This window comes from Podarcis muralis, chromosome 3 (genome assembly GCF_964188315.1).
Source record: "Podarcis muralis chromosome 3, rPodMur119.hap1.1, whole genome shotgun sequence".
In the NCBI taxonomy this organism is placed as follows: domain Eukaryota; kingdom Metazoa; phylum Chordata; class Lepidosauria; order Squamata; family Lacertidae; genus Podarcis; species Podarcis muralis.
In genome coordinates, this window is record NC_135657.1 from 120,929,196 (window position 1) to 120,952,746 (window position 23,551).

The following is a 23,551-nucleotide window of genomic DNA, read 5'->3' on the forward strand; positions in this document are numbered from 1 at the left end:
GGCTCCGCATGTCAGAGGTTATTGAGCTACTGCATCTGTATTGCAGGGGGTTGGTCTAGATGACCCTGGGACCCATGCCCTGCTCTACAATTCTATGATTCAACAAAACCAGATGACAGGAGCTGGCCTTGATACAGCCCATCACTATTTCTTTTCTTTTCTTTTAAAAGCTGTATTTTACATGCAGTTTGGCCCTATGAATGCTGAATACAAAAAGAAGAGGGAACGGAAAGGCAAAGGAATAATTAAAATTAATTTAAAAGGTGTGGTCAAAAATAGTTACAAATTGTTATTGGTTTCCACATATAAAGAGTGTTGTCCAAAATGAAAAGCTGAAAGTTTATCCCTGTCAAGCACCTTTACTTTTCATTTGCGTTTTTCAGATGTTGGTCTAAAATTGGAGATGTAAAAGGAGGCCAGAACCTTTCTGTTGGTGCAGGATGTGACACCAAAGGCATCATATCTCATGAGATCTTACATGCTTTGGGACGTATCCATGAGCAGACACGGCCAGACCGAGATGATTATGTCGAGATCTGGTGGGATCACGTGCTTCCAGGTTGGTGTTCAGGCCCTTGAAATGGGTTGGGATGTGGACATTGCAGCTGCTTTGTTTCTCCTCCTGCAGATGCCAGAGGAAATGGGGGAAAGTCCTTTGGAGAACAGATGGGTGATTGATCTCGCCTCTGGTGCTATGTCTTATTCCTCTGCCTTATACGAAACATTCATTCAAGAGAATATACATATGCATGCTCAGCAGTTAGAACAGGCATAGGCAAACTCGGCCCTCCCGATGTTTTTGGGACTACAGCTCCCATCATCCCTGACCACTGGTCCTGTCAGCTAGGGGTCATGGGAGTTGTAGTCCCAAAACATCGGGAGGGCTGAGTTTGCCTATGCCTGAGTTAGAACAATTGAAATGGTTTATTGTCAAGAAATTTGAAGCTACTGAAATGGCTTTACAATTGTCCATCTTCCTAAGTGGTTTATTATTATTATTATTATTATTATTACCCAAGATTGGTTACAACAATGTAAAAATACAATATTAAATATTTTGTAAACGCCTTTAATTTCATATATCCCTAAATATACTGTAATATTCACACATTATATGCCCACAAAACCAGGCTTTCTACTAAGTGTAACTCAACAGACAATCCCAATTCTCTGATTATTACCGTATATATGTATGATGCATATGATCCTTCATGGATCACTGCCTTGCCGTGGCGAAGGGGCCTGAATAACTCAGAGAAGCTATGAGCTATGCCGTGCAGGGCCACCCAAGATGGACAGGTCATAGTGGAGAGTTTTGACCAAACGTGATCCACCTGGAGCAGGAACTGGCAAGCCACTCCAGTATCCCTGCCAAGAAAACTCCATGGACAAAGACAACAGGCATATAAAAGTTATGACGCTGGAAGATGAGCCCCTCAGGTCGGAAGGCGTCCAACATGCTACTGGGGAAGAGCGGAGGGCAAGTACAAGTAGATCCAGAGCTGATGAAGCGGCTGGGCCAAAGCCGAAAGGACGCTCAGTTGCGGATATGCATGGAAGCGAAAGGAAAGTCCAATGCTGTAAAGAAAAATATTGCATAGGAACCTGGAATGTAAGAACCATGGACCTGGGTAAGTTGGATGTGGTCAAAAATGAGAAGGCAAGAATAAATATTGACATCTTGGGCATCAGTGAACTAAAATGGACGGGAATGGGCGAATTCAGTTTGGATGACTATCATATCTACTACTGTGGACAAGAAACCCGTAAAAGAAATGGAGTGGTCCTCATAGTCAACAAAAGAGTGGTGAAAGCTGTACTGGGATGCAATCTCAAAAATGATAGAATGATCTCGATACGAATCCAAGGCAGACCTTTTAACATCACAGTAATCCAAGCACCAACTACTGGTGCTGAAGAAACTGAAATTGACCAATTCTATGAAGACTTACAAGACCTTATAGAAGTGACACCAAAGAAGGATGTTCTGCTCATAATAGGGGATTGGAAAGTAGGGAGTCAAGAGATAAAAGGAACAACTGGCAAGTTTGGCCTTGGAGTTCAAAACGAAGCAGGGCAAAGGCTAATAGAGTTCTGTCAAGAGAACAAGCTGGTCATCACAAACACTCTTTTCCAACAACACAAGAGACGACTCTACACATGGACATCACCAGATGGGCAGCATCGAAATCAGATTGATTATATTCTCTGCAGCCAAAGATGGAGAAGCTCTATACAGTCAGCAAAAACAAGACCTGGAGCTGACTGTGGCTCAGATCATCAGCTTCTTATAGCAAAATTAAACTTAAACTGAAGAAAGTAGGAAAAACCACTGGGCCGGTAAGATACAATCTAAGTCAAATCCCTTATGAATACACAGTGGAAGTGAGGAACAGGTTTAAGGATTTAGATTTGGTGGACAGAGTGCCTGAAGAACTATGGATGGAGGCTCGTAACATTATACAAGAGGCAGCAACTAAAACCATCCCAATGAAAAGGAAATGCAAGAAAGCAAAGTGGCTGTCCAACGAGGCCTTACAAATAGCGGGGGAGAGAAGGCAAGCAAAATGCGAGGGAGATAGTGAAAGATACAGGAAATTGAATGCAGATTTCCAAAAAATAGCAAGGAGAGACAAGAAGGCCTTCTTAAACGAGCAATGCAAAGAAATAGAGGAAAACAATAGAATGGGAAAAACCAGAGATCTGTTCAAGAAAATTGGAGATATGAAAGGAACATTTTGTACAAAGATTTCCATAATAAAAGACAAAAGTGGAAAGGACCTAACAGAAGCAGAAGACATCAAGAAGAGGTGGCAAGAATACACAGAGGAACTATACCAGAATGAAATTGATGTCTCGTATACCCCAGGTAGTGTGGTTGCTGACCTTGAGCCAGACATCCTAGAAAGTGAAGTCAAATGGGCCTTAGAAAGCATCGCTAATAACAAGGCCAATGGAAGTGATGATATTCCAGCTGAATTATTTAAAATTTTAAAAGATGATGCTGTTAAGGTGCTACACTCAATATGCCAGCAAATTTGGAAAACTCAGCAGTGGCCAGAGGATTGGAGAAGATCAGTCTACATCCCAATCCCAAAGAAGGGCAGTGCCAAAGAATGCTTCAACTACCGCACAATTGCACTCATTTCACACGCTAGCAAGGTTATGCTTAAAATTCTACAAGGAAGGCTCAAGCAGTATGTGAACCGAGAACTCCCAGAAGTGCAAGCTGGATTTAGAAGAGGCAGAGGAACCAGAGACCAAATTGCAAACATGCGCTGGATTATGGAGAAAGCTAGAGAGTTCCAGAAAGACATCTACTTCTGCTTCATTGACTATGCAAAAGCCTTTGATTGTGTCGACCACAGCAAACTATGGCAAGTTCTTAAAGAAATGGGAGTGCCTGATCACCTCATCTGTCTCCTGAGAAATCTCTATGTGGGACAAGAAGCTACAGTTAGAACTGGATATGGAACAACTGATTGGTTCAAAATTGGGAAAGGAGTACGACAAGGCTGTATATTGTCCCCCTGCTTAGTTAACTTATATGCAGAATTCATCATGCGAAAGGCTGGGCTGGATGAATCCCAAGCCGGAATTAAGATCGCCGGAAGAAATATCAACAACCTCAGATATGCAGATGACACAACCTTGATGGCAGAAAGTGAAGAGGAATTAAAGAACCTTTTAATGAGGGTGAAAGAGGAGAGCGCAAAATATGGTCTGAAGCTCAACATCAAAAAAACGAAGATCATGGCCACTGGTCCCATCACCTCCTGGCAAATAGAAGGGGAAGAAATGGAGGCAGTGAGAGATTTGACTTTCTTGGGCTCCATGATCACTTCAGATGGTGACAGCAGTCACGAAATTAAAAGACACCTGCTCCTTGGGAGAAAGGCGATGGCAAATCTAGACAACATCTTAAAAAGTAGAGACATCACCTTGCCAACAAAGGTCCGTATAAGTTAAAGCCATGGTTTTCCCAGTAGTGATGTATGGAAGTGAGAGCTGGACCATAAAGAAGGCTGATCGTTGAAGAATTGATGCTTTTGAATTATGGTGCTGGAGGAGACTCTTGAGAGTCCCATGGACTGCAAGAAGATCAAACGCATCCATTCTTAAGGAAATCAGACCTGAGTGCTCACTGGAAGGACAGATCGTGAAGTTGAGGCTCCAATACTTTGGCCACCTCATGAGAAGAGAAGACTCCCTGGAAAAGACCCTGATGTTGGGAAAGATGGAGGGCACAAGGAGAAGGGGACGACAGAGGACAAGATGGTTGGATAGTGTTCTCGAAGCTACAAACATGAGCCTGACCAAACTGCGGGAGGCGGTGGAAGACAGGAGTGCCTGGCGTGCTCTGGTCCATGGGGTCACAAAGAGTCGGACACGACTAAACGACTAAACAACAACATGATGCACATGTTTTCAAGAACTAATTTGTTACTTGCGTGGTCAATTACCAAAAATTAAATTAAAAACAAAATTGAATGGCCCTGGGATCTTCAGATGAATAGTGGTATACAATTATTATTATTATTATTATTATTGTTATTATTATTGTTATTATTGTTATTATTATTAGCATGAAGAACAGTCTGACATTTGCAACACAATTAATCCCATTTAGCTTAATTAAAGTACATTCATGCCTTGGCTAGTGACAATTAAAAATGACAACTTTTCATTATCCTGGAATCATTATTGAAAAGTAAGTGATCCATATTTTTAATTCCTGGCTATTGGCCACCATGGGAGTTGTAGCCCACAGCAGCTGGAGGGCACCATGTTGGCTGTCCCTGTTTCAAAATATTGTTTATTTACACCTCGCCTTTTTCCCTGTCAGGACTCAAGGTGGCTTACAGCTAAAAATAAGCAAATCAAGTAAATAAATAAAAATATTTAACTAACTGACCAACTGTGTCACAGATAGCTTGGTTCTGCCCCCCCCCTCCTAAATCTTGACTTTGCCCATGCCTCTACCTGAAGAGACAGACATTTAAACCTGGTTTGTATTTGAGCCAGGTGTGCAAGGAAACATACATTGTAGATCAAAATGAAGGCTTGTTTTCTCCTGCTCTGGAGGGTCTGACCCAGCAATGGCTTCCAGTTACAAGGAAGGAGATTCTGACTAAATATCAGGAAGAACTTTCTGGCAGTAAGAGCTGTTGGACAGTGGGAGATTGTGGACTCTTGTTCCTTGGAGACTTTTAAGCAGAAGTTGGATGGTCATCTGTCATGGATGCTTTAGCTGAGACTCCTGCATTTCTGGGGGTTGGACTAGATGACCCTAAGGTCCCTTCCAACTCTACTGTTTTATGATTCTATAAGAACTGGACTCAAATATTCATGGGGGCAGGGTGAAATGTCTCGTCCCTTGACAATGGAATTGATCTTTGGGGAATCAAAATTCTCAGACCTTTTGAGCATGCCCATTGGTGGGAGGGTCTTTCTAAATTGCCCAAGAGTTTGGTTGTTTGTGGCACTGAACATTCAGTTACAAGTGGCCCTGGACTGTTGAAGGGAGCCAAGCTTCGTAGAAGTAGAAGCTTGGCTCCCTTCAGTAGTCCAAGGCCACTTGTAACTGAATGTTCATTGCCACAAACAACCAAACTCTTGGGCAATTTAGAAAGAAGATTTGGAAAACCCCTAAACCATGGTAAAAATATAGGCTGATGTGTATTAGATTCCTGTTTATATGTTTTTCTTGTAAAAGCCATGTGCACTTTTTTAAACATTTTGGCATGACATTTTCATGCATATTCCTCTGCAGTTGAAAAACAGTGCTTTCTCGTAAGAGGTAACAGCAGTGAGTTGATGGTTGATGAGAGATTTGAAACTGTGAACTCTAGCAACATAGTTCATGCTCTTAACTAGCACACATTAGTTGAGGTCATAATTTTTCTACACATATTTGTTCAGAGTGTGACCCCCCCCCCCAGTCATCTTACGAGTCGAAGGTGGCAGCCATGGCCCTGATGAAATCATGGCATCCTGTTCCATAATCAAGTCAGCTGGCAGAGTGTGGATTGCAAGCCCTTTGTGAGCACTTCCAGAAAGTAACTGTGTGGTGTTTATTCTGCATGCAGATCAAGAGTACAACTTTAAGAAAGTGGTTGATGACGATATAACAGACTTGAATACTCCTTATGATTACGAGTCCATCATGCACTATGGTCCATCTTCATTTAGTAAAAATGAAAGCTTAAAAACAATTACTACGAAAATACCAGAATTTAATAACATTATTGGCCAACGCTTGGATTTCAGCGCTTCTGACCTGGAAAGACTCAATCGAATGTACAACTGCAGTAAGTCATGATGAGACAGTGAAGTTTGCAGAGTGAAACTGAAACCATTGCCTTTGAATAAAACTGATTAAATGGTTTTGTTAAATGGAAATGGGAAAGGCACTTCTCTTTAGTTTTTAAATATTTCTTTCTGTATTTTTACTCTCCCCTCACTCCTGCCCCAGCGAGAACTGTCATCCTTTTGGACCAATGTGATTTTGAGTCAGCTGATATATGTGGCCTGGTTGAGAAAACCAGTGGAGATACCAACTGGATTCGTAAGAAGAGTGGCCAAGACCATACCCTCTCTGGACGCTGCAAAGGTAAACTGGGGACAATCCCCTCCTTCTTTCATGGGACCAGTTCTTTGCTTCTTGATCACTGTGTTATCTCCTGTTGACTCAGTGGAAAGTCTGTCACAACTCTTGGCTTTGCCATTTTCCTGAGCTTCCGATCATCTTGGCCCAAAGTGAAGTGGAAGACATGCCAAATGAGTCTTTAATCCGGACAGCGGTTCCAGTAGTTACATTTTATACTTCTAAGAATAGTCTGAGACTAGTCAATTAAAGTGTGCAAAACTAACGTAAGGAGCATTTGCAACAGGAGCAATTGCTTCCAGTTCTGCACTTCTATGATCCTAGATTTGTTGTGTTCATCATTTAAGTGAAAGGGAATTGAATGAGGCCACTTAAGGAGCTGGACTCCGGCAGCTTTAATGCAATGAAGTTTTTGTGGTGTTGGAGAAGGACCACATTTGTGTCAGCAGCAGAGTGTCCTGTTCAACCCCCAAGTGAAAGAATTGGACTCCTTGATGCCAGATTTACATCAATTTATTGTTTTGCATAGAATCTGTGTGCAAAAGAATAAAAGGACAGAGACCTGGCTCCACAAAAGAGACGCCAGGGAGAGAACCGTCTTGCAGGAGGACTCCATTCTGGGTGACCCCAGTGCTGCACCAGATGATACTGGAGAAGGGAAAACGGGGAAGCATCTGCCTCCTCCATTTGATAGAATTCACTGAACTTCAGATCTGTGGGGCTACTTCCGCTTCTGGAGCCTAGCCAGTGGCTTAAGCCCTGCCAGTGGTGAGGTGGGGGGTGGGCCTTTACTCCCCTGTCTCCCAGTTCGCCCCCTCACATTGCAGCCAGTAGGTCAGAATTCACCACATCAGCTTGAGGGTTGGCATAGTTGAGGAACCATTTAGCAGGAGTGGGCGGGGGATGAGGATTCTGTAGATCCTCTACTATTCCTCAACACACACAAACACACACACCCCGACCTGACCTGTTTGGTTCCCTCTGCAAGTGGGACCAGGGCCAAGTCACTGCCTCTCTGCCAGCAAAGCAGCCCTTTTGTCACATCCAACAGCCTTTGGCTGGCTTCAGGGCTGCAGCCTTCATTGCATACAATTTAAGAAGAAGGAAAAAACACATAACTTGCCAATATTCGTTCCAAAGAAGAGTCTCCTTCTTTCATAGAATCATAGAATCATAGAATCATAGAGTTGGAAGAGACCACAAGGGCCATCGAGTCCAACCCCCTGCCAAGCAGGAAACACCATCAGAGCACTCCTGACATATGGTTGTCAAGCCTCTGCTTAAAGACCTCCAAAGAAGGAGACTCCACCACACTCCTTGGCAGCAAATTCCACTGTCGAACAGCTCTTACTGTCAGGAAGTTCTTCCTAATGTTTAGGTGGAATCTTCTTTCTTGTAGTTTGGATCCATTGCTCCGTGTCCGCTTCTCTGGAGCAGCAGAAAACAGCCTTTCTCCCTCCTCTATGTGACATCCTTTTATATATTTGAACATGGCTATCATATCACCCCTTAACCTCCTCTTCTCCAGGCTAAACATGCCCAGCTCCCTTAGCCGTTCCTCATAAGGCATCATTTCCAGGCCTTTGACCATTTTGGTTGCCCTCCTCTGGACACGTTCCAGTTTGTCAGTGTCCTTCTTGAACTGTGGTGCCCAGAACTGGACACAGTACTCCAGGTGAGGTCTGACCAGAGCAGAATACAGTGGCACTATTACTTCCCTTGATCTAGATGCTATACTCCTATTGATGAGGCCCAGAATTGCATTGGCTTTTTTAGCTGCCGCGTCACACTGTTGGCTCATGTCAAGTTTGTGGTCAACCAAGACTCCTAGATCCTTTTCACATGTACTGCTCTCAAGCCAGGTGTCATCCATCTTGTATTTGTGCCTCTCATTTTTTTTGCCCAAGTGCAATACTTTACATTTCTCCCTGTTAAAATTCATCTTGTTTGTTTTGGCCCAGTTCTCTAATCTGTCAAGGTCGTTTTGAAGTGTGATCCTGTCCTCTGGGGTGTTAGCCACCCCTCCCAGTTTGGTGTCATCTGCAAATTTGATCAGGATGCCCTTGAGTCCATCATCCAAGTCGTTGATAAAGATGTTGAATAAGACCGGGCCCAAGACAGAACCCTGTGGCACCCCACTAGTCACTCTTCTCCAGGATGAAGAGGAACCATTGATGAGCACCCTTTGGGTTCGGTCAGTCAGCCAGTTACAAATCCACTGAGTGGTAGCATAGTCAAGACCGCATTTTACCAGCTTCTTTACAAGAATATCATGGGGCACCTTGTCAAATGCCTTGCTGAAATCAAGGTAGACTACATCCACTGCGTTCCCTTCATCTGCCAGGCTTGTAATTCTGTCAAAAAACGAGACCAGGTTAGTCTGACATGACTTATTTTTCAGAAATCCATGCTGACTATTGGTGATCACAGCATTCCTTTCTAGGTGCTCACAGACTGTTTGCTTAATGATCTGCTCCAGAATCTTCCCTGGTATTGATGTCAGACTGACTGGGCGGTAATTATTTGGGTCCTCTCTTTTCTCCTTTTTGAAAATAGGGACAACATTTGCCCTCCTCCAGTCTGCCGGGACTTCGCCTGTTCTCCAGGAATTCTCAAAGATGACTGCCAGTGGTTCTGAAATCACATCTGCCAGTTCTTTTAATACTCTTGGATGCAGTTCATCTGGCCCTGGAGACTTGAATACATCTAGACTAGCCAAGTATTCTTGTACTATCTCCTTAGTTATTCTGGGCTGTGTTTCCTCTGCTGAATCATTTGCTCCAAATTCTTCAGGTTGGGCATTGTTTTCTTTATCGGAGAAGACTGAGGCAAAGAAGGCATTGAGGAGTTCAGCCCTTTCTGTGTCCCCTGTTTGCATTTCACCATCTTCTCCTCTGAGTGACCCCACGGTTTCTTTGTTCTTCCTTTTGCTACGAACATACCCATAAAAGCCTTTTTTGTTGCTTTTAACCTCTCTAGCAAGCCTGAGTTCATTTTGTGCTTTAGCTTTTCTGACTTTGTGTCTACACGTGCTGGCTATTTGTTTGAATTCCTCTTTGGTGGTTTCCCCCCTTTTCCATTTTTTGTACACATCCTTTTTTAATCTTAACTCAGTTAAAAGTTCTTTAGATAGCCACCCTGGCTTCTTTAGGCACCTTCCATGTTTCCGTCTCATTGGTATTGCCTGAAGTTGTGCTTTTACTATCTCCCTCTTAACAAACTCCCAGCCATCTTGAACCCCCTTTCCTTTTAGTATTACTGTCCATGGGATCTCACCCAGCACTTCCCTAAGCTTTATGAAGTCGGCTTTCTTAAAGTCGAGAAATTGAGTCCTAGTATGCTTGGCTGCTCCTTTCCGCTGTATAGTAAACTTCAGAAGAGCATGATCACTCGCGCCTAATGATCCTTCCACTTCTACCCCACTAACCAGGTCATCAACATTGGTTAGGACCAGATCTAAAATGGCTGTTCCTCTTGTTGCTTCTCCCACTTTCTGGACAATGAAGTTGTCTGCAAGGGCAGTGAGGAATCTGTTTGACCTTATGCTCTTGGCTGAGTTTGACATCCAACAAATATCCGGGTAATTGAAGTCCCCCATTACTACTATCTCCCTTCCTTTTGCATGCTTGGCCATCTGTTCCAGGAAGGCATCATCTATGTCCTCCGTTTGGCTTGGGGATCTATAGTAAACTCCCACAATGAGGTCACGGTTATTCTTCTCTCCCTTAATTTTGACCCAAATGCTCTCACTTTGGCTTTGAAGTTCTAAATCTTGGATCTCTTCACAGGTATACACATCCCTGACATATAACGCCACTCCTCCTCCTTTCTTGTCTGGTCTGTTTCTTTGAAATAGATTGTATTCCTCCATTATTACATTCCAATCGTGGGATTTATCCCACCAGGTTTCAGTGATTCCTATTATGTCATATTTAGTTTGCTGTACCAGGAGCTCAAGCTCATCTTGTTTATTTCCCATGCTTTGCGCATTAGTGTACAGACATTGAAGTCCATTAATCATTCCCCCGTGTCTCTTATTTAAGGATTTTCTCCTCCCACCACTAGGTCTGCATGCTCTTTGCTCCATTCGGTCTATGACATTTGGATGATCATCTTCATCAATTGATAGACTCCTACCTTCAGGAGCACTGTCTCCCTCCCCCACATTAGTCAGTTTAAAGCCCTCCTGATGAGGTTTCTGAGATTTTTTGCAAAAACATTCCTCCCAACCGTTGTGAGGTGCAGCCCATCGCTTGCCAGAAGTCCATCTTCAAGAAACTGCATTCCGTGATCTAAGAATCCAAACCGTTCCTGTTTGCACCATTTGCGAAGCCAGTTGTTCACTTCCACTATTTTTCCCTCTCTCCCTGGGCCACATCGTTCAACTGGGAGGACAGATGAGATAACAATTTGTGCATTTAATTGCTTCAATTTCCTGCCCAGAGCCTCGTAATCTCTTTTGATCTTCTGGAGGCTATTGCTTGCAGTGTCATTGGTTCCCACATGAACCAAGAGGAAGGGGTATTTGTCAGTGGGTTTTATGATTCCTTGCAGTCGTTCAGTTATATCTTGGATCTTAGCCCCGGGGAGACAGCACACTTCCCGAGACATCTTGTCAGGCCCACAGATCACTGCTTCTGTTCCCCTCAGTAGGGAATCCCCTATCACCACTACACGCCTCCTCTTAGGTCTGGTCGGGGTTCTTCTGTGAGCTGTCGGTTCCAAGGTCGCCTGGACATTCCCAGAGGACTGCCTTTGCTCCTCGTCTTCATATACCTGATCGACTGTAATGAGGGAGAGATCCTCAAATGGAGTCTGCTCTTCGTCTTCCATGCTAGGGGAAAGGACCTCAAAGCGATTGGGTATTTCTAAACAATCAGAGCGAACCCTGGGCCTCCTACTTCTTTGAGTCACGTTTCTCCATATATCTGACTCCTGTGTTGGTGAACTAGCCACCTTCTCAGGGGAGTCCCCTGTCTCTTCCTTGGTGGAGATGGTGTGCTCTGTTGCTTCCAAGAAGAGTTCCAGCTCTCTAATTCTTTGGAGCGTAGCTACACGTTCCTCCAGTTGCTGGACTTTGTCTTTTAAGAGGGCAATCAACATGCAATTGCTGCAGGTAAAGCTGCCTGCAACCTTTGGCAAGATGGCAAACATTGCGCAGGAACCACAGGCGACTGCAGCTGTTCCCTCACCCTCCATCTTGGGAACGTGTCGTTGGGGGTGACTACAGTGGTCCTCTATCATAAAAAGTGTGGAGACAGGACAAATAAATCCCTCCCAAAAAACCTAGGTCTCCCCCAACAAATGTTTGAGACTAGGTCCCCTAAATCTAAAATATGGATCAAACTGCGCGCGCCGCCAGGCGCGCACCGCTGCCCTGAAGCTCTGAAGGTCTTTAAGCAGAGGCTTGACAACCATATGTCAGGAGTGCTCTGATGGTGTTTCCTGCTTGGCAGGGGGTTGGACTCGATGGCCCTTGTGGTCTCTTCCAACTCTATGATTCTATGATTCATTCCATTTGATAACTGAAGTGAATGAGGGCCTTGGAAGCCTTCGCTTGGTAAGAAGAATCTAACAGAGACCCTTAGCCCCTCGAAGAGCCATAATACCCAGGACTCTTAGGAAAGCCAATGACTGCTCAGCCATTTTAATACCATGAAGCAGATATGCCCCTAAGTGCTCAGTTTTTTCAAATTTTTGGAACCCAGCGAAAATAAAATTCTCAGTATTTGTAAGTTATAAAAAATTACAGACATTGTGATTCAGGTTGTACATAGCTCATTGGGTAGAGCATGAGACTCTTAATCTTGGAGTCGCTGGTTCAAGCCCCACGTTGGGCAAATGATTCCTGTATTGCAGGGGTTGGACTAGATGATCCTTGTGGTCCCTTCCAGGTCTATTATTCTGTGGTTCTAAGAGGTAGCATATGCATAATAATGCTTGATACGCCTTCAGTAGCGCTAGCTTCTTCTCCACAGATGCCGGCTATTTCATGTACTTTAACACCAGTTTTGGGAAGAGAGGCGAAACAGCGATTTTAAAATCCCGCATTCTGTACCCAAAGAGGAGAAACCAGTGTCTCCAGTTCTTCTTCAAAATGACAGGAAGCCTCTGGGACAGGCTTTTCATCCAGGTGGTCAAGGATGATGGCACCGGAGAAGTCCGCAGGCTGGTTAAAGCCAAAACATTTCAAGGTAATGTTGAAAACCAGTAAAAGATTTTTGGAGTGTTCTAAGCATACAGTGATACCTCGGGTTAAGAACTTAATTCGTTCCAGAATTCCGTTCTTAACCTGAAACGGTTCATAACCTGAGGCGTGCTAATGGGGCCTCCTGCTGCCACTGACATGCGATTTCCATTCTTATCCTGGGGCAAAGTTCTTAATCTGGAGCAACCATTTCCTGGTTAGCGGAGTTTGTAACCCAAAGCGTCTATAACCTGAAGCGTCTGTAACCCTAGGTACCAGTGTACCTTGTTTTAAGACCACAGCAAGATTTTATATCATTTTGGCAGTGACTGCAATGGCCAAGGAGTTTGGTGGTCATATATTTGGAGCAGATTCTCACTCACGAATAACTCCTGCACAGGAAAGAGATGTAGGAAATATGAGCAGCATCCTTTATGCAGACTGTGCAAGTGTCTGTTTCACCAGATTTCCCAGGGTTCTAAAATGCACAGAACCCTGCATCAGATAACCACCTTCCATTTGGCCACAGAGGCAAGCTGCTTCTTCCTGCTGTCCCCTCATCAGTTTACTGCCTCTCTTAGTGGCACATGTGTGAATTATTCTAGGTTAATACAGCATTACTAAGAGCTGGAGTCAAGCAGCAATGGGTTCCAGGAAATAAGTTATGCTTTTACAATTAATGGCAATTTTGCTATCAGCAGATACAGCAGGTTTTAGGGATAAATGATTCAGATAATTTCTGGGTCATTCCACTTCTGCATATTTTGGGGGGCTGGAGTCTCTTTTGTCCAATTTCAGCAATAATGTGCAGGTGTTTAGTTTTTGTTTTTTAAAGAAGAATTCCACATAAAACTCTGATATGAGCGCCAACATGGTCATCTTTCTCATATGCCAACACAGAAGTCACAGCGTCTGTCTTTACTTCCCATAGGAGACAGCGACCATAACTGGAAAATTGCCCATGTGACTCTGAAAAATAAAAAAAAATTCAGGTATCTCTTCCATGGCCTAAAAGGCAATCCCGATGACTCATCTGGAGGAATTTTCATTGATGACATCACCCTGAGTGAAACGCGGTGCCCCAGTGCTGTCTGGCTTATTCGCAACTTCTCTCATCTTCTTAGAACTGCCCCCGAAGACTATGCCATGCTCAGTCCCCGGTTTTATAGCTCTGAAGGCTATGGTTTTGGCATAACGTTGTATCCCAGAGGCCAGAGTGATTCTGCTTCGGCAAACTACACAAGGATTTCTTTTCACCTGGCTAGTGGAGAAAACGATGGTGTCCTCGAGTGGCCAGCTCTGAACAGGCAGGTGACCATCAAGGTGCTAGACCAGCATACCAATATCAAGGAAAGGAGGTCCATCGAGAGGAGTTTCACAACAGATGAATCACAGGTTCTGCCAGGTAGGTAGCTTCTGCAAGAGGGGAGTGAGTGGTTCAATGTTTTTGCCTCCCTGAGATGCTGGAATACAAAATGCCGGAGCTTTTGCTCAAGATTACAAGCAAATGTCACAGAAGATGCTGAGAGTAAAATTCTTTATTTGTGTGCTGTTAATTCAGCAAAGGACGAATTTGCTCTTTAACAATCCAGGGAGACAGGGAATGAAGCATAAACTGTGATTTAAAAAAACCCGTCACAGAAAAGTTTGTAACTGGAACAAATCTTTGGTGTAAAATGCTTCCTTTAAGGCACATTGATACCTTCAGGTAATAATAATACTATGACATTTGAAGGACATAAAGCAACTGAAAGCAATATAGCAAATCAAAGGAGGGAGCTGCTGCTCCTCCTCCTCCCTCTTGTCCCTCTTGACATGCTCTGAGGGGGCAGTTGGAAAAGTAGCAAAAGCAGCAAGGAGGAAGCCATGAGGGGGCTAGCGGGGGCTGAGATTCTGCTCTTGCTGCCAGAGCTTCCCTCTGCAATGCCTCCCTCATTCTTTCATCTGATTCATCTCCTGCAGCTTTCCCACCAAATTTGTTCTCAAGGCAGCATGCTAAAGTTAAAACCAACGCAACGGCTTAACAAAGGAAGGGTATTTTTTCCTCCCAGCTAGAAAACTCTATCTGGAATTCAACATAGTGCTAAGTGGCGTATGATAAGGTTGCCAGACATCCCCGTTTCCCAGGCACAGTCCCCGGATTTACAAATCAACCCCCTGGCAAAATCTATTTATAAGAATAATTTTTATTAACCGACCAATCACATCAAATCAAACCAAATTACATAAATTCCAAATTACACAGCCGAATTTTAAATTTTTGTTGGGGGTACCCATATTTCAAGTTCCGAAGGGGGTCCAATCATCTTCTTGCTTCTTGCTGCTGTTTTAATGTCCACAAATCTGACCATATGATGTTCACAGTACTATCCAGTCCTTTCTTGTTGTTTTTCCACATCTCTTCTTATTATTTTCATATATTTTTCCTTTCTCTTTGTGACCTCTTATAGTCTCCCCAAGCGGGTTAAAACAGTTTGTAATCCTGTGTGGATTTTTTTTTAATCCAGTAGCCATATCCAGACGTTTTCCGTATAACATCACTTCTATAAATCAAAACAGTCTTAGCATCGTTAATCTTCACAAATCTGTCGTCTTTCTCTTTTTTTTTTTTATAGTAAATTTTTATTAGTTTTCCATAAATAAAGAAAAGACAAAACAAAAACATAAACATAAACAAACAAAAACACGACTTCCCCATACCACCCCTTTTCTGCATTCTTGTTTCAAGATTTTTCAGCAACCCTCTGATCATAACTTAAATATATTTCATGTATTTAACTTCAGTTAGTTATTAATACAACTGTAGTTCTTTATCTCTTATAACTCTGAGCCCCTAATTTTCCAAATTACAACAGTTTTTAAGATAAACTTTAAATTTGTTCCAATCTTCATCCACCGCCTCTTTCCCCCGGTCTCGAATTCTGCCAGTCATCTCTGCCAGTCCCATATAGTCGATCACCTTCGTCTGCCATTCTTCCAACGTGGGTAAATCTTGCGTCTTCCAATACTTTGCTAGAAGAATTCTTGCTGCTGTAGTGGCGTACATAAAAAATGTCCTATCCTTCTTTGGCACCATTTGGCCCACCATACCCAAGAGAAAGGCCTCTGGTTTTTTAACAAACGTTCTCTTCAGAACTTTTTTTATTTCATTATAGATCATTTCCCAGAAAGCCTTAATCTTCGGGCAGGTCCACCAAAGGTGATAGAAGGTTCCCTCCGTTTCACTGCACTTCCAACACTTGTTGTTGGGCAGATGATAGATCTTTGCTAACTTAGCAGGAGTCATGTACCACCTGTAGATCATTTTCATAATGTTTTCTTTTAAGGCATTGCATGCCGTAAATTTAACACCAGTGGTCCATAACTGCTCCCAGTCAGCAAGTTCAATGTCATGCCCAATATCCTGTGCCCATTTAATCATATTAGATTTCACCATTTCATCTTGAGTATTCCATTTCAACAGCAAGTTGTACATTCTTGACAAATTTTTAGTATTGGGTTCTAACAGTTCTGTTTCTAATTTTGACTTTTCCACTTGGAAGCCTTTCTTTCTGTCCTGCTTGAATACTTCATTTATCTGTCGATAATGTAACCAATCTCTCACCTTAAACTTCAGTTTCTCAAAACTCTGCAATTTTACATTTTCGCCATCTTGTTCTATAATTTCACAATATTTAGGCCAATTAGAACCCATATTCAATTTTTTCACCTCTTTTGCTTCCATTGGTGACAACCACCTGGGGGTTCTACTTTCAAACAGGTCTTTATACTTAATCCAAACATTATACAGAGCTTTCCTCACGATATGGTTCTTAAAACCTTTATGCAATTTTACCTTGTCATACCATATATATGCATGCCAACCAAATCTGTTATCAAATCCTTCCAGATCCAAAATGTCTGTATTCTCGAGGAGCAGCCAATCTTTCAACCAGCAAAACGCTGCTGATTCGTAGTAAAGTCTTAAGTCCGGCAGGGCAAAACCCCCTCTATCTTTCGCATCTGTTAATGTCTTAAATTTTATTCTTGGCTTTTTGCCCTGCCAAACAAATTTCGATATGTCTTTCTGCCACCTCTTGAAACAGTCCATCTTGTCTATTATTTGTAATGTCTGAAACAGAAATAACATTCTAGGCAATACATTCATTTTGATAACAGCAATTCTGCCTAACAAGGAAAGTTTCAGCCTTGACCATATGTCTAAATCTTTCTTAACTTCTGTCCAACATTTATCATAATTGTCTTTAAAAAGATTCACATTTTTCGATGTCAAATTCACCCCCAGGTACTTCACTTTTTTTGCTATCTCCAAACCTGTTTCATTCTGGAATGTCTCTTTTTCTTCATTTGTTAAGTTTTTTTCCAAGACTTTAGTTTTTTGTTTGTTCAACTTAAATCCTGCAACTTGACCAAATATCTCGATCAGTTCTAAAACTCTTTTTGTGCTAGTGATTGGCTGTTGCAAAGTCAAAACTAGGTCATCTGCAAATGCCCTTAATTTATACTCTCTCACTCCGACCTGAATTCCTTTAACCAACTGGTCCTTTCTAATCATGTTTAGCAAAACCTCCAGAACCAGTATAAAAAGTAGGGGAGAAATAGGGCATCCCTGTCGTGTTCCTTTCTCTATAGCTATCTCTTCCGTTACCACATTATTCACAATTAGCTTTGCCTTCTGCTCAGAATAAATTGCACCTATACCATTTTCAAAACCTTGGCCTACCCCCATCCCTTGGAGATTCTTTTTCATAAAACTCCAACTAATATTGTCAAAGGCTTTCTCCGCGTCCACAAAAATCAAAACCGCTTTTCTGTTAATGTTCATCTCCAACAGTTCCACAATGTCTATTATGTTCCTCACATTGTCAGACATGTGTCTTCCCGGGAGAAAGCCAGATTGATCTTTATGAATCTCGCCTGTCAATACTTTCTTCAGTCTTTTTGCTAAAATGTCTGCAAAAATTTTGTAATCCACATTTAATAATGATATCGGGCGGTAGTTCTTAACCTGGTTCTTTTCAGTCTCGGTCTTTGGTATAAGTGAGATAAAGGCCTCTTTCCACGTTTCAGGTGCCTTTTTCCCCTCCAATATTTCATTGCAAACTTCTTTCAGTGGTTGCACTAAACCTTCTCTCAAAGCTTTATAATATCTAGCCGTCAGTCCATCTGGTCCTGGAGACTTTCCCAGTTGTGCCTTTTGAATGGCCTCCTCTATTTCCTGTTCTGTTATTTTCTCATTCAAAATCAACTTGCCCTGTTCTGGAATTTTCGGTAGTCCATAATTTTTAAGAAATTCTTCTATTTCTTGTTCGTTTACTGGCCCTTGTGTGTATAATTTCCTAAAAAAACTTTGAAAACAGTTACTTATCTCATTTGGCTTATGAACATTCTTTCCCTCTATCTCCAAACAAGTAACTGTATTCAATTTTTGCCTCTTTTTCAGTTGCCATGCAAGGAGCTTCCCACACTTGTCTGCAGACTCAAAAGTCCTTTGTCTCATTTGTTTAATTTTCCATTCTATCTCTTGATTTGTCAGTTCCATATATTGCGTCTGATAATATTTTATCTCTCTCAAAATTTCTTGAGACTTTGGTTTTGACCTCAGTTTCTTTTCTCCTTCCTTCATTTTTTCTAAAATTCTTTCTTTCCTTTCATTTTGCTTTTTCCTCTTGATTGAATTCTGTTGTATCAGGAAGCCTCTCATCACGGCTTTACTCGCGTCCCAAATTGTTCTTTTTTCCACATCTGTTCTCAAATTTATCTCGAAGTAATCTTTCAATGTCTTTAGGGCCTTTATACAGAATTGTTCATCTCTAAATAGGGAGTCATTCATTCTCCATCTAAAGGATCCAGTTGTTGTCATTTTCATTTCCATCTTTACGGCATTATGGTCGGAGCAGGTTTTTGGGCAGATTTCTACTTTTTTAATCTTTGTAGCCATCACACTAGATACCCAGATTTGGTCGATTCTCGTCCATGTCATTTTAGATTCCGAGAAAAAAGTTCCCTCTCTCTCGAGAGGATTCTTTGTTCTCCAGATGTCAATCAAGTCCATATTTTCCGTCATCTCGAAGAAAGTCTTTGGTAATCTTCCTTCTTTAGATATTGTCTGTCTTTGTGCCTTGTCCATATTTGTAGAAACCACTCCATTCATGTCCCCCATCATTATTATTTTGCAGTCGAGATAATCTAGTAAGGTCTCATGCAACTTCTTAAAAAATTCTGCCTTCCCATCATTTGGTGCATATACTCCAATTATCAAATATTTTTCCCCCTGGATCTGTACTTCAATTGCCAGGTATCTTCCTTCTTCATCCTTAAATTTTAATTTTGGGTCCAATTTTTCCTTTGCATAAATCACTACTCTCTTTTTTACTTTATCGGAAGATATAAATTCTTGTCCCAATCTTTTGTTCACCAACAATTTCCTGTGTGCTCTAGTTATATGAGTTTCCTGTAGACATATCAGATCCAGTTGTTCCCTTTTCAAAATGTGGAAAACCTGTCGTTTTTTTCTGGGATGGTTCAAACCGTTGCAGTTCCAGCTTAGAAGTTGCAGAGACATTTTGTTTGTTAGATGTTTGATCCTCCGACTGCTCCAAGTTTTTCTTCCTCTTCAGTTGGCGGTTGTGGTAGTCCAAATGATAGATTTGCAATGTCCGTTAGCCCTCCTCCTTCTGATGTTAATCCTTGTCCTTCTCTTGCCGGGTCCACCGTACCTTTCTGTAGGTCCTCTAGGTTTCTCTCCAAAAAGTACTCTTTCTCCTGTACTGTTCTTATTCTTACTTTCTTCCCTTTGTAGTTAAAGGACAACCCCTGTGGGAATTCCCACCTGAAGGGTATGAAGTTCTTCCTCAGCAAATTGGCAAGATCTCTATAAAAAGTCCTCACTTCCAAGATGTATTTAGGGATGTCCTTAAAGATTTGGACTTGAATGTTTCCAATCACCAAAGCTTTTTGATAGTGAAGGTTCAGTATCTTGTCTCTTTCCTCTTTGGTTCTAAAGGTGATCAGACAATCCCTTGACTTCTTGCTTTGCTTTCTACCAAGTCTGAAAGCAGTTGTTATCCCCACTTCATCTTCCTCCAGATCTCCTTGCCAATTTTCCAGAATTGCCTCTGTGAGAAATTCCGCCAGATTGTCCTCTTCTTTCTCTGGGACCTGTCTAAATTTCAGATTTCGTTCTTTCCGTTGTAATTCCAGTAAGGAGAGGGCCGCTTCATGCTCATTCACCTTTTTCTCAATCGGCACAAGTCTTTCCTGCGTCTCACCTGCAACAGATTTTGCACTCTCTGCAATTTTCCTTGTTTCTGAAGATTCCTGAATCAGTCTATTTATAGATTCTGTGTTTGTTGCCACTGATGTGGTATTCAGATCCAATCTTGCTGTAAGTTCTGTCAATTTCTTTGAATTTTCTGTAGATTGCTTTGTTAAGGCCTCAAGGGATTGATTTATTTTAAGCAGTGCCTGTGTCATAGATTCCATTGATGCTGCTGTCACACTGTCCGGTGCAGGCACTGTGTTGCCAGAGATTGAACCTCTTTTCTTTTGTGTTAGTTTAGCTTTAGATCTGGTTCTTATCTCCTCTGCTGTGCCACTCATATCCCAAGGCCGTTCTCACAGGAAAAACTTGCAATGGAAAATCCCACTATTAGTCAGTTACTTTGCAATTTTTCCCTCTTAGCCCTCAAGAGGGAGCAGTTAAAAGTTTCCAAGTTAGAAACAACAAAGAGACAGAAAGCCGGATGTAGAAAATCTCAAATCCGCCATTAAAGTTGTAAAACTTTTTCTCCAATTTAAATTTGGTTAGTCCAATGTCAGTAACAAAGTCCCATTCAAGTCTTAAATGTCTTAAAATTTTTTCACCATTTAAGGTATAGTCTATATCCACTTCAGAGTTATTTTAAAGAACAGTTTTCCCGGTGTTAAGTCCTGGCAGGTCGTCCCGGGGATCAGAGCAGTGAAAGACTTTGTTTCCCTTTAAATTAAAAGTATCTTCACAAGACTGTCTTTTTTCCCCCTTCTCCTGCCAATCTGGAGGGGAGAGATACTTTTGACAGCTCAGGTTTGACAGTTCGCAACTAAGTTTCTAATAACTGCAGCGAGGTCTTTCGTTGCTTTAAATTCCTGCAGTCCGGGGGGGGCAGACTTCCTTATTTTTTGCCCTCCCGTTTTCAGCCAAATTTTCTATTTTTAAAGGTTCCTGATTTTTTTCCCTTCTTACTCACGGGAATCCAGTCCAGATTTTCTTTTCAGGAAGGAATCGGCGCTCTCCGCTAATGGCGACGCGGCTTCACTCCGCAGGCTGGGTAGCGACTCTCAGCACCGCGCTCACTCCCGATGCCGCTCCGGAGCCTTTAAAAAGGCTCTTTCACAGTACCGGGGGGCGCAAAGGTGCCCACCGAGTCTCCTTGCTCTCAGGCTTCCGCGCCTGAGATTTTAGGGGTCCCCCACTCGCCGTAGCGGGTAAGACCCGAACTTGCGGAGCAGTCCTTCTCCTTCTCCGGAGCTCGGAGGTAGGACCGCCATTAAGCGCTGGCACCGACCGGAAGTCCAATCTGTCGTCTTTCTCAAACCTCTGAGGAGATTCACCAGGAATGCAGTCTGAAAACAAGTCCATTCTTCCTCCCGGCTATAAATCCTTCGGCAAGATGGCGTCTCTGAATTAATTGCTGTGCCAATCCAAAAGCTCTTGTTCCTACTCAATCTCCATAAAGCATACTTATTCATCCTGCTTGGGTCAGTTAGACCGACGGTTCTAACGAGGAGGGGTTCTTGGTTAATCACATAGAAGAAAAGTATAAAAGGTTTTCCCGCCCCGCCCTCATTCAGTCCCATTGCCGACATACCCAGCCTTTGATGTATCTTCTTCGTAAAATATTCCTGTTGCTCCAACCCGTCGTCTTCTTTTCGCAGAGGTCACTTAAATTAGCAGACTTCACTCCCCTTCTTCACTTGAAATATGTGCATTTGCTTCTTTTGTAATTAATTATTCCAAATTGCTGCAGCTAGTGCGCGATCAGAGACAGCGCCCAGGAGAGCCAAAGTCCTCACGGGGGCATTCTGCCTAGTGCCCTCACCCCCTTCTTTCGAATTTGGGGGTGATTTATGAGCACAGCAGGCAAGGGCTGTGTTCCCCATCCCCTTGGGGCAACAAGGGAGGCTGCCTACTCCCATCACAGCCTCTTAATTACCCCGTGTGGTCTGGAGAGATGGTATTGTCGGCCATCTTCCAATGCGCCCCCTAGTGGCCCCCATCCGCTGACAAAATCCATCTATTTAGTAGGAAGTTGAAAAGTGTCCCCAGATTTATTGAAAAAAATCTGGTACCCTTAGGGTATGAGCCTGCGAAGATGGGAATGCAGGACAGCTCTGCTTTGAAAAACTGTTAGTGGTTGTCATGTGTTTCCTTTTGAAAGTGAGCTGGCTTCTGGTGTCACACGGAAGGCACTCAAACAGAAGGCCCGCCAAATTTCTGGTGTCCTGAGCACTCATGGCAAGGCCTCAAGTATCCAGGACCCAGATTACTTTTGGGCTTTAAGTGTCAAAGCCAGCACTTCCAAGTCAGCCTAGAATCTAAGTTGCAATCCTTGCAGCTCCTCACAGAGTGGATCACATGGTCTCTCAGACTGTCAGCTGTCGGCTGATGCCTCCTGGACCGACTGAAGTTTCTGAATGCTCTTCACGGCCTGCGCAGGCAGCACTGCAGTAGTCCAAAGTAGGGTATGTGCACATTGGCAGCTTAAAAGGCAGAGGTTGCTCCCCCCCCCCCCGCCTTCCAAGTCACATTTGATAGGAAGCCTCCGAGGGAGGGAGCAAGACGGGGAGCCTGGGGAGGGAAAAGCCCCCGGCTCTGGTCTCCTGGATACAATCATCACGACTATAGTCAGTCATAGGATTGCCGACTTAATTTAGAATTTGTGTGCAGAGAGCAAACAGTGTCACTGCGTAATTTGTACTATTTTGTAGAAAAAAACAATTCTTCCCGATGGGGAAAGCCTTCTCTTCTGGGGAAATTTGATACTTCATGCAAATGCCACCGGAGCATAGATCGAGGATGGAGCAATTTTGTGTCCCATGCACACCTAAGAAGAAGGAATTATCTGAAAAATGATGATCTTATTATCTTTGCAGAGTTTGACGGTATGGAAAAAGATTCTATTAGAAGATGGAAAGCAGAGTCTTTTCAGTTTTGACTTATTAAAAACAAAGAACAGAAAGTTATTTTTTCTTAAGTAAGGAAAAGGAAATAACAGTAAAGTATTATTGGGGCTCTATTTGAGCTAAGATTCTACAAAACCTAGCATTCAGTTCCTGGGATTTACTCTGAAGAGTAATAGTAAAAAAGTGTTAGTGAACAAGTACATAATGTTTTTCATTCATCACTGAGTAGCCACACATCTGGAATTAGCAGAAAGAACCTCCAGGGAATAATAATAATAATAATTTATTTTTTATACCCTGCCCATCTGGTTGAGTTTCCCCAGCCATTCTGAGCGGCTCCCAATCGAGTGTTAAAAACAATACAGCATTAAATATTAAAAACTTCCCTAAACAGGGCTGCCTTCAGATGTGTTCTAAAAGTCAGATAGTTGCTTATTTTCTTCGCATCTGCTGGGAGGGCGTTCCGCAGGGCAGGCGCCACCACCGAGAAGACCCTCTGCCTGGTTCCCTTGTAACCTCACTTCTCGCAATGAGGGGTAACGCCATACAAGTCTCATTTTTAGAAATTAAGCAATGTGCACCACTGTTCTCAT

At 42.7% G+C, this 23,551-nt stretch overlaps 1 protein-coding gene across 5 annotated transcripts in view; it reads left to right on the forward strand.

Moving 5' to 3' along the window:
* The window catches only part of MEP1A (meprin A subunit alpha), a 37,591-nt gene that overhangs the window by 7,125 nt on the left and 6,915 nt on the right, over positions 1-23,551 (forward strand). For 4 of the 5 annotated variants that reach the window (XM_077926620.1, XM_028721833.2, XM_028721832.2 and 1 more), the window contains exons 7-12: positions 384-559; positions 6,090-6,311; positions 6,476-6,613; positions 12,586-12,801; positions 13,726-14,199; positions 22,764-22,937. In XM_077926620.1, the coding sequence (XP_077782746.1) occupies positions 384-559; positions 6,090-6,311; positions 6,476-6,613; positions 12,586-12,801; positions 13,726-14,199; positions 22,764-22,937 (1,400 nt within the window). The remainder of the gene's footprint in view (positions 1-383; positions 560-6,089; positions 6,312-6,475; positions 6,614-12,585; positions 12,802-13,725; positions 14,200-22,763; positions 22,938-23,551) is intronic. The other variant, XM_028721836.2, reaches the window with a different exon arrangement.